This window comes from Lactuca saligna, chromosome 8 (assembly GCF_052625555.1).
Source record: "Lactuca saligna cultivar CGN05327 chromosome 8, ASM5262555v1, whole genome shotgun sequence".
NCBI lineage: Eukaryota > Viridiplantae > Streptophyta > Magnoliopsida > Asterales > Asteraceae > Lactuca > Lactuca saligna.
In genome coordinates, this window is record NC_136424.1 from 58,116,891 (window position 1) to 58,128,461 (window position 11,571).

An 11,571-nucleotide genomic window follows, 5' to 3' on the forward strand; every position below is an offset into this window, starting at 1 on the left:
TTTATGACTTTATCCATTTGCATGCATACAAAGAGCACCAATCCAAACCTTAGGTCCAAAAAACCTTATTTTGCTCAAAAGCTCATGCATTGGAGGATGATAGTGACCAAGCTCTCATTTTTATGACTTAACAACTCCAAAATTGACTTGAAATGATACCCTAATGGTCTAGAGTAGTTTATACTCATATAAACCATGGTTATGGAGACAAAAGCATGAAATCCTTAAGCATAACTAGATCTATCATCAAACAACATCAAGGTAAAAGATTTATACCTTCTAGAGATGGATGACGGGATGAAACTTCTGGATCTACACTGATTTGAGCTCCCAAGTGGTTCCACAATGTTTTTTCCCTCACAAATGCACACAAATCACTAGTGGCTCAAAACTTGCAAATGAAAAACTAGGGTTTCTAAGGAGGCCATTTGGGAGGATAGAGGCTGAGAATGGAAGGGCCTCAAGGGAGTTGGTGCCTTTAAATAGGGCTCAAAACCCCCTAAGATTAGGGTTTTAGTTTTGGGCACCTACACACTATGTAGCTCGATCTATGCCTTACGTAAATCATTTAAGTCTCACGATCAACTTCCCTTCTACGCGTTGCGTAGCAGACTACTCTACGCCCCGTGTAGGACCAAACTTCCCAACACTTTAAACTTAGCATTTTTATCAGAAAAGTATCAAATTTTTGGGAAAAGTTTCAAAAAAATCCTAAATTATTTTTTTAATAAAAAAAACCCAGAAAACCGATTAATTTATACAATTGAGCCCTCATTGACCTTTTCAACAAGTCACATGATGAGGTGGACTGCCAAATTGGATATATGGTGTACATGGCATTCACGTCAGCATTTTAAGTTGAAATAAAATAAAACGTCTAAATCAATAAAAAAGCAGAACAAGGATCGAACACGAGCCCCAGATGACTTGCATAAAGCCCTTACCACTAGGTTGTAGACATTTTTGTTAAATAATGCCTCATTTCGTTTATATAACACTAATAGTACTGAACAATAAATGAGAAAAAGAATGACCGAAAGACTCGAACTCAAAACCTCCAACTTTACAAACAAACACCTCACCCATCAAACTAGGTGCGACTTTCCTTGTTTTTCTCTATATAATGCGTAACTCGAATAATAATTTCACACATATATATATATATATATATATATATATATATATATATATATATATATATATATATATATATATATATATATATAATATTATGTATGTATTTATACATATAAAATATATATTTTTTCAAAAATGGTCCCTATGGTTTTCAAAAATATCAAGTTTAGTCCCTAAGTTCAAAAATCCTCACAGATGGTCCCTGTGGTTTCAAAACTTTTAACATTTGGTACTTCCGGCTCACTCCGTTAGCATTTCACCGTTAACTCATTTTTTAATTTTATATTGCAGGGGTAATTTCGTCATTTTAGTTGTAACATTCTCTCTTTAAAAGAAATTGCATGTCCGATTTTTGGGCAAACCCTTTACCTTTATCAGTCGTCATGTATCTTCTCCCTTCCACTGTTGCTCGACCATTGCACCCTTCACGACATCTAATCGCTTCTGATTCAAAGATGGTGACTTGCAGATGTGGGAATGAAGCAATGAAGATCACTTCATGGACGGATCGAAACCCTGGAAGACAATTTTGGAACTGTACAAGATGTGGGTTCCTTCAATGGTCTAATCCTCCTATGTGTGCTAGGGCATTGGTGGTGATTCCAGGTTTGATAAGATCAATGAACCGATTGGAAGAGAGGGTTGCCATTGCAAGTGCAAAATTGTGGAACTGCCAGTTGATGTTGTTTTGTTCATGGGTGTTTTTTTTGGTATTATTTTAATCTCTAAGTATCTTGTGAAGGTTTGGATGGTAATGGAGTTTTGGTTTTTGGTTTGTAACCATTACAGGGGGTTTTTTTATTTTAATCGAATAGGGGTTTTTTTGCTTTCAGTTTATGTAGGGGGCTTTGGAATTGGTGTTGTTGTGTTTGGTTTATGTATCAGATTAATGTGTAATGGAGTGGTAATGGTAATGGTAATGGTAATGGAATGTAGTTTGTAATAGTTGATTGTTCAATTTCTTGAATGTTTTTGAAATGCAATTGTTAAGTGTATTGTAAATGCTCATTTAAGATGGTTTTAATTTGCAATTGAAATGTACAATGTTATTAATTGATCTGTGAAGGGTAGTACACAAAACAGATTAATTCATTAGCAAAATGTGCATACTGCATACACACCATTACATGCAAAATTTTAAAGTTCTTAACACAACCATCATACTAAGTTTCAAAAGACCTACAACACAAGCTTGACTTAAGTTTCAAAAGACCTACAACACAAGCATTACATGCAATTCCTGAAAAGTTCTTAACACATCTTCAAACAATTACACATGACTTTAGTTTCAAAAGACCTACAACACTAGTACCAGATCCAACTACTGAAAATACTTTTCAGCCCCTTCCAACTTCACCACTACCTCCCTGCCTTTTACATGGTCTGGAATTGTGCCCTTTGTTATGACACGTAGAGCAAGTGACTTCCAGATATTTCCTGCTCAATCTACCAGCTTGACTGTTTGGCTCATCAACACCCCTCCTTCTCTTCTTCTTAGGCGTTCCAACCTACATATATTGATACACTATAGTTAAAATTGAATTCATTCCATGTTCACATGTTTACTATATAATTTGTCTACTTGAAATACAAACTTGTGTTTTACGTTTTGGTGGAAGTAAAGTGAATAGGAAGTCACTTTTAGGCCACATTAAATGTCCATTCAATGGATCAATTTTGTTGAAATACATGGCTTTCCATGTTGATAACCTATAGCAAGGATGGACCCATTCATCAACATGTGGGGCATTTTCACCATTTTCAATTTTGTCCTATATAGAACAAACAACATGTCTACATGGGAAACCTGTAATCTCCCAAAACCTACAACTGTAACTTTAGTCATTCATGTTTACCACATATTGGTCTTGCCATGTGCTTGCCACTTGGTACTTTCCTGCCCCATTGTATTTAACCACATACTTAGGTGCATCAGTCTTAATCTTTTCAAACATTGTAGTTGTAGTAGGGGTTAGAAGTCCTTCACAATTATCTATTTCCTTTTGCACCACACATAACCTCTTCATAAGATACTTTCTAATACAAGTGATAATAGGTTTATCCCTACCTTGATCTAGCTTAGAATTGAATACCTCACAAAGGTTATTCAACAAACAATCAGTATGTGCCCTTCTTGAATAATAGATATTAAGAGAAGACAATTACACATATAGTAAACACACAACAGGGAAGATTAACATTTATCAATAAATTTCTCAAAACTTACCACAAAAGTGAGATTTAGCCCAAGTGTTTGCTGGGATCTTACACACCCAAGCATGAGCCTCTTCATTGATCTTCTTCAACTCATCCATTGTTCTGTTAAAATGATTGACTGTTGTTGCTCTACCACACTCCCAAAGCTAGTCACTTAAGTCTTTTTCCTTTCCATTGTTTCTTCATGTTTTCCTGGATATACCTCAAATAGAACCTATGTTCTGCACTAGCGAATACCTTCTCCATTGGCGATATTATTCCCTAAACAAAATTCAATGTATGCAACATCAGTTACCCAAATGTATTTAGAAATGGTACTAAAAAAAGGTTAGGTGATACACACCTTTTATCTATCAAAAATGAATGTAAAGTTTGAATTTGCTCCCAGATCTCGATCTTCTCCTAACAATTCCAAGAACCACGTCCAACTACTTGTTGATTTTGTCTCTACCACTGCATATGCTACAGGGTATATGCCATTGTTTGAGTCCAACCCTGCAGCAGTTAACACTTGCCCAGGGTAAGGGCCCTTCATGAAAGTACCATCCAAACCTAGAAAATATCTTAACCCATATTTGAATCCTAACTTCAATGCACCCAGACATACATATATTCTTTTAAAAGTTCTTGTGGTAATATATAGGGAGGTTTCTGGATACACATCAATTTGAACTGTTGTACCAGGATTAGTGTTGAGCAGCTCCAAAACATAATCCCTCAAAAATCCATACTATACTTGGTAGTCCCCACTAATGATACGTTCATCCATTGACTTTGCCCTAGCAACCTTTTGTAATGACATTCCTACCTCTATTTTCTTGCACAACGCTTCGTGTAAAGCTTTCACTGGAATTTTAGGGTTACTCTGAATTTGTTGAACAATTGTGTTCGCTACGTATCTGGAAGTTCAAGCTTTAACCTCCCTTGTTTGCAAACATTTATGCTCATCCTGTACTGTTTGCACCAACCAATCCTAATTTTCATTAGCCCTCAATATTTGGACTGCCCATGGACATGTACTTTTATTGGCAATTACATCTTTACCCTTGCACTTTGCCCTACTTCTAGTTGAGGGCACACCACCATCAACTACTTTAGATGGCTTACTTACAACACCTTTACATTTCATCCTAATCCGAATCTTGTCATTTTTTATAGGTATAAAGACCTCCTTCTTGCTACAACGTGTGAGTTCATGTAATTTTTAACATCACGCTTGGTTTTGAAGACCTGGCCAAAAATGGTTTTACATGAACCTCTCCATGTGAGCATGTACTTGACTTACTCAACTCTTTTAGCAGTCTCTTCTTATCATCTTCATGAAATCCCGCAAATTGATAATCATCAGTGGCAATAACTTCCAACTCATCATCAACCATGTCATTCCCTTCATCTTTTGAATGATTGTTCAAGATTCCATGTTCATCTACATCAACAGCATTATGGAATTCCCTCATGTTTACATCTACATCAAATTGTATGTTAGACTCATCCATATTGTATTTGCTGTCATCAGAATCATCTCCACTATCCTCAGAATGATGGCCACTCTTAGAATAGAAAGCCTCTCCACTATCATCACTCACCATACCCTCTAGATAATCCACTTCTGGCTGTTGTTCAAATGAAGTTTGAACATTAAACTCAGCATCATAATCAGCATAAAGTGAGTAATCCTCTATAAATGGTTCAGTCATCAACTGTTGTAGTATTAGCTCCATCATCAGCTTGGCATCTTGGTTCCTGTAAATGGTAAGTTCCCAATGGTTCTTCAATTTCAACTGCACTAGTGATCACTTCTTCTTGAGTTTCAAGTTCATGATTCACCACTTCCTCTTGAATGACATGACTTTGTTTGCTAGCTTGTGACCTTATAAATGGCAGAATAGTCTTTGAGTAATCATGCCCTTCATCAACATCTAATACTTGTGACTGCTCATAATCAGGGTTTACAGACTTTTTTAGATCAAGCTTTCTACTGCATGATCCTGCTTCTCTCCTACAAGTTTTCTTTCTATTCATTTCAGGTGACACACTATCAGGCTTAAAGTCTTTAGTAACAACTTTAGAAGGAGACTTGTAATAACTAGCTACCCTTATCTGACCAGTTTCAATATACACCCTAATAAGTCTGTGTTTAGGGACATATGATACCATTTTAAGTACATCTTGTTCATTACCTAAAGGCATTAAGCCATAGTCCAAAGGGTATTCAAGGATACAGAAATGGTAGTAAAGGGTTTGCTTAGTTTTGTACCCTAGTTCTCGGACCATGTCGTCAAGCTCATGAACTGAAAATAAATCAGTGTCAACATCATCTACATATGCTACAACACCATCAACGTATTTCCTTCTAGGTGCTTTGGTGAAGACACCACTGTAGTATATCTTCAATGTGAAATAGTTGTCATATCCTTCTGCAAACACAAAAAAAAGAGTAAAATCAATGATTTCTCTACGTGAACACAATCGACCAAGAAAAAACAAGTTTTGTTGTAGTATTGTACCATATCTTTTTCCTAAGTCCTCCACGCTTACAAAATTTTCTTGAAAACACCATATTGATAGCACCATTGCAATTCCTGCAGCTTAAAACCCTAAATCCCAATTTATGTTCTTGCTTCTAAGATGGGAATGAACCCGATGAATACAGATGTAACCGGTTATCTTCTTGGGAGAGGGACGGGTAGCGACGTGCAAGCAATAGGTAATCATTTCATATTAAAGAGAGAAGGTTACAACCGAAATGACGAAATAACCCCTGTAATATAAAATTAAAAAATAAGTTAACAGTGAAATGCTAACGGAGTGAGCCGGAAGGACCAAATGTTAAAAGTTTTGAAACCACAGGGACTATCTGTGAGGTTTTTTGAACTTTGGGACTAAACTTGATATTTTTGAAAACCACATGGATCATTTTTGAAGTTTTGTCTTAATATTATTTAAAAATGTACATCTAAAATCATATAAATTAGTTTTTATATGTATAAAGTTTTTATATGTATTTTTCATAATAATTATAAAGATTTTATAAGTTTATTAAAATGTATTTATACTAATTTTTATGTAATTTTTAATAATATTAATATAGCGAGTATTATGAAAAATATGTATAAATACATTTAAAATGTATTTATATAATAATATTCATAAAAACGAATTTAAAAAATATTTTAATTATTTACTTTTAATAATAATAATAATAATAATAATAATAATAACAGTAATAATATTAATAATTACAATAAATCTTAATATTCTAATTAAAGTTATTATTCTAACTACACTTCATATATATTAAAAAAAGATGAAGGAACATCAAGTTGTCCTAAGTTGATGGTTAAGGTGTTTGTTTTTCAAGTCTACTAGTGTTCATTTTTCTCATTTATTGTTCAAGGCTATTAGCAATATATAAGTGAAATTAGCCCGCTTTTTCGCTTTCTGGGTTAAATTGTTTAAATTATCCGGTTTTTTGGGTTTTTTTATTAAAAAAAATAGTTTAGGACTTTAAATTTTTTTTCCAAAAGTTTAGGATTTTCTTGATAAAAACACTTAAACTTACAATTGCAAGGACCGGGTGTTACACATCTATACATGGAATATTAGGATTGGTTTCTTGTAGTTATTATAAACTAGAGCAAACTTGATGTGACTACAGCATTCCTAAATTGTAAGCTTGAGGAAGATAATGATATAAAAGATTTGATTCATTCATGACTAGTCACACGATGAAATGTATGCCTACAACAATTATGTTTATTACAGGAAATGTAATGATGGATCAATGGTCTATTTACTTTTATGCGTTCATGATATGTTAACTATAACAAAATATTATGAAAGGGATTTAAAAGACTAAAGACCAGTTGAATGATGAATTTGATATGAAGGACTTAGGAAGTATGAAAAAATTTTGGGGAATAGAAATTGTGCTTCTTGGAAACACAAGCATTTTCGCAACCCACATTAAGCTATCATCCGCTTGAAGTTCTATTACTAAAACTGATGTTGCCTACATGGCACATGTATTGTACACCATCGTTGTTGGATCTTTGATATATGTTATGATATGTATACACCATGATTTGTAATATGTCGTGAGCATGGTTATTAGATACGTGTAGAACCCATGGAAATAGCTTTGGAATGTTGTCAAATGATTTTTTTATTATTAACGAGGTACATTTTACGTATTCTTACACTACGGTAAAACTAATTATAGGGTGTTTTGATATGTAGATTATGATTATGCAAAAGATTTGCACAAGTTAAGATCATATACATGGTACGTGTTCATTTTATGTGGTTATGTTATTAATTGGAAAATACAATTACAGTCTATTGTTTCATTATCCACTAGGACAACTACTGAAGGCAGAGTATACGGCTATAAAGGAAGTTGTTAAAGAGGTTATTTGGTTAAAAGGTCTGATTGGACGACTTAATGACACACAGAAGGCTAATATTGTGTATTGCGACAATCAAAGCGCAATTTTCCTGACCAAGGATCGAATGTAACATATTGCTGTATACAAATTTCATGACATCTATTCACCATTTACTCCAAATATTACAAAAGGAAAATAACTCTAGAAGTCCTCACGATATACCCATCATGGGCCATAGCCTTTATAAATTGGTGCATGTGCTCAAGACAAACAATCTGAGCCACTAGACCACATGGCCATAGACTTTCATGACACAACTATTTGGACCAACAATAGTTGTACCCTTTGCATCAAAACTTGTAAGCCCATGGAGTAAAAACTAAAAAGTAGTGTAAAGAATCCAAATAAGAATATTGACCTTTTAGATATACAAAAAGGTGAAAAATCTAAAAGGAATCAAGAAAAAGAGTAGCAGTGCCCCCCACAAACACCCATTCACAGAAGACAGCCTCATTTCAAAAGGCATAAATTCCCCACATACAAAAAGTACATCCAAAAAAAATAGGCTATCATGGATTACAACCGATAATCGATTCCCTACTACCACCATACAACTCCATAGATTACAACAGGATTTCATCATATTACAAAACACCCTTAGATCAACCTTAACCATAAGATCAAACCCGGAACCAAAACAGTCAATAAAGTCAAACACTTGAAAGATTCAGCACCACTGGTGTCTTGTCCTGTAGGGCCCATTCCAAACGGCGGGTTCAACCCAATGCCAGTTCCAGTTCCAGTTCCAGTCCCAGTCCCAGTTCCGGTTCCAGTTCCGGTTCCGGTCCCAGGGGTTCCGGTCCCGGTTCCGGTTCCGGTCCCAGGGGTTCCGGTTCCGGTTCCGGTCCCAGGTGGTGATGAGGTGGTTGGAGTTGTCGAGCTGCATTAATCAAGAATCACATTTTTAAAAGCTTTCAATGTAAATCTTGTGTTTCCATTTTTACCCCTACCGATGTCTATACATTTATAGCAATGTTCTAAAAGGAATTCTAGAGTTATGTCTAAAAGCGATTTTTTCCACGTAAATATATAATCTTGAAAGCATATTATGATAATATGCTCCATCTTTTCCAAAATTCAGAACTTTACATTTATATGTATAATACCGATGCTAGAATATTTAACAAAAATGATTTTGAAATTTTATCCCGACATACAATCGAAGATCATTTTGGTCAATTTCTCTAGATTTGATCATTTCAAATTTGTACAAGTTATCTTTTGACCACAAAAGTCAAAGCTGCATTTTCTTTTCTATCACTTTCTTTAGGGGTTACTTCCTACTAGGTCAAAAAAAGTAGTAATTTTTTTATCGTTTATTTGATAATTAATTATTTTATTAGTAACACAATAAAAAAGAATCAAGTAACTAAGTATTATGAATTAGAAAAAAGGATATTTGACCATGAAAGACAAATTTGGATTTTCTTTCCTACTATAAATATAATATAATCTTTAGTAGTATACTTAATACAAAATTATGATATATGATCATTTTGTTCCTGACGCAAATTTATTATTTGTAACATTGATTCATATCTCCATTATTGAAAGCATAATGTGACCTAACATGACCTTTGCTTGATATATTGTCATAAAACAGGAAGTAATATGCATATGATATCAACATCTTGACAACTCATGAGTGTACTGAAAAAACAGTACCTAATCTAAATAATACTTTTCTGGATCTACAAAATGATTCCTAAAAGCCAGCTCTAGAAGCATCATACAACTTTCAATGCATGATGTACAAGACATCATTACATATTATTGCACTTATTATGCATGATGTATAAATCCTGATAATTCAGAAAATTTCAAATCAAGTGATTGGCCCCTTCAACCACAGACACTAAACAAAAAAGGTTCCACCTTTTTCCGAAGAAGAAAGTTCCCAAAACCAGAGCACTAACTATATAGTAAATTGTACATTATGCATAGAAACTTGTACGTATCTCTGGATTTTGGAGTTTTCTACTCTGGAAAGATGGTTTTCCCAAGAAACATCAAGAAGTGCATCATCACCAAGAAAGATGAGCTTCTTGGAATATGAAATCACACCCTTTTTAATATTAGATCAATCAAAAAGTATCCTTTCTTTATATTCACTTTTTTAGTTTAATAAAACAAATTTAAACTCACAAAGACTGGAAAAATTAGATCTTTATGCATCAAGAAACATATCCACATAACTTAAAAATGAGATCTTTATGCATCAAGAAACATACCCACATAACTTTAATCTCAATCATGGTGAGAAAATGAATAATTTACTAACAAAATGGAGAAAAGTGCAAGATCTTGTAATAAAGATGCTAAAATTAGAAGGTTGGGTGGAAGGTTAGAAAGCACACCTTGGGCTACCAGCATAACATACAGAAGTTGCCCCTGAAAATTAAGCAAGAAAGCACAACAATAAGGCTGGAGAAAAAAGAGAGATCAAAAAGGCAGAAATAGACAGGATAATATAATGTACAACACTCATTGCACAACGCACAAGTCATCATAGAAAATATTTCTTTGTGTTTTGAGATTAATGCTCTGAGCAGAAAGAGGAATGTTGTGTGTGCGGTTGGCGAACAACTTTGACTGCGTGAGGCACAAGTCACTAGAGCATTACTTTCTAATGATTTCGATATCGTTTGGAGTGTTTGTTGGTGTACAACTTTTAGTTCATGAGGTACAAGTCACTACAGAAGTATTGTTCCAGAAACTGGATGGAAGATGAAGAAAGACTTGCCAGGTGGGGCTGTTTGGCTAACGGTAGCTGTGTTTGAGAAATCGCAGCTCCCTGAAACTTCACCTTTCCTTTGGAAATAGCTGTTGACAGCGTAATTACAGTGATCCTTGACTGTATTAGGGTTAAAACAAGTAGCACCTTGAAGGATTAGACTACAATCAGCTCCATTTCCACAAGCATAATCTATGTTCTTTTGAAGAACTGCGTCACCCAATGAAGGGTTACATACACAATAAGCTGCGCCTGAAAACCGACATAAAAATTGGTTGATTTGAGGGTCGAAAAGCAAATCTAGGAGAAACCCATTTGAGAAGAAGTGGAAAATCGAAAACCCTTTTGAGGAAAAGGTAGGAAACATAAGAGATCTTACTTGAAAAGCCTGCCATGGCCAAGAGAACCACCATGGAAAGTGCAAAAACAGCCATGGTTTGTACCCAGATGGTGAGGTTGTTGCTTGATTATGACGGATAGTGGTGTTAAAAGTGTTGTTTTCGAACTAGAAATATGCAGAGAGAGAGAGAGAGAGAGAGAGAGAGGGGGGGGGGACTGGGGAGGGGAGTGGCAAATTTTATTATCCTAGGCCACAATGGGCCGACGGTGTAGCGGTTGGGTGTTTATGTTATGACTTATGTTATGTGTATGTATTTTTACTATTTTCTATTAATTAAAAGTAAATTAAGGGGTAATAACAAAAAAATACCATTTGTTTCTTGAGTGTATATCTCCAAACTTCGAACATTTTTATATTTTACAAAAATAACTACCAAATTCAGTATAGGTTGTTTCGGACAAAATCGACAAATCTTACTAATATGTGTATTTATAAGCCCGGGAATTCAAATATTTCATATTTATTATATTTCGGAACGGTGTTTGATCTTTTATAAAATTTCAACTAGACGAACCATGAATTTATATTTGGCTATGGTAAACCGTGTTAGGTTTACAATTTATAGTTCCGTGATTTGTAGTTAGATAGTCCAAAATATGATGATGCGATGAATACTATAATCCGGAGAACAAGTA

General features: G+C 34.5%; 1 protein-coding gene across 1 annotated transcript; it reads right to left on the minus strand.

Annotated features, from left to right (window-relative positions):
• Nucleotides 1-8,236: 8,236 nt before the first annotated feature.
• Nucleotides 8,237-11,110, minus strand: LOC145010770 (PLASMODESMATA CALLOSE-BINDING PROTEIN 1-like). The gene is made up of 4 exons (XM_078969300.1): nucleotides 10,916-11,110; nucleotides 10,546-10,788; nucleotides 10,160-10,193; nucleotides 8,237-8,682 (listed from the first exon to the last, which is right to left on the minus strand). The coding sequence occupies exons 1-4, from the start codon at nucleotides 10,968-10,970 to the stop codon at nucleotides 8,400-8,402; spliced, it is 615 nt and encodes a 204-aa protein (XP_078825426.1). The 5' UTR covers nucleotides 10,971-11,110; the 3' UTR covers nucleotides 8,237-8,399.
• Nucleotides 11,111-11,571: the final 461 nt, after the last annotated feature.

What these genes read in the sequence shown, in the direction of transcription:
- LOC145010770 (XM_078969300.1), bottom strand. Translation starts at nt 10,970, where the DNA reads ATGGCTGTTTTTGCACTTTCCATGGTGGTTCTCTTGGCCATGGCAGGC. An exon ending in GGCCATGGCAGGCTTTTCAA is followed by an intron (nt 10,789 to 10,915) that starts GTAAGATCTCTT and finishes GTCGGTTTTCAG; the next exon opens with GCGCAGCTTATTGTGTATGT. An exon ending in TAGCCAAACAGCCCCACCTG is followed by an intron (nt 10,194 to 10,545) that starts GCAAGTCTTTCT and finishes CTTAATTTTCAG; the next exon opens with GGGCAACTTCTGTATGTTAT.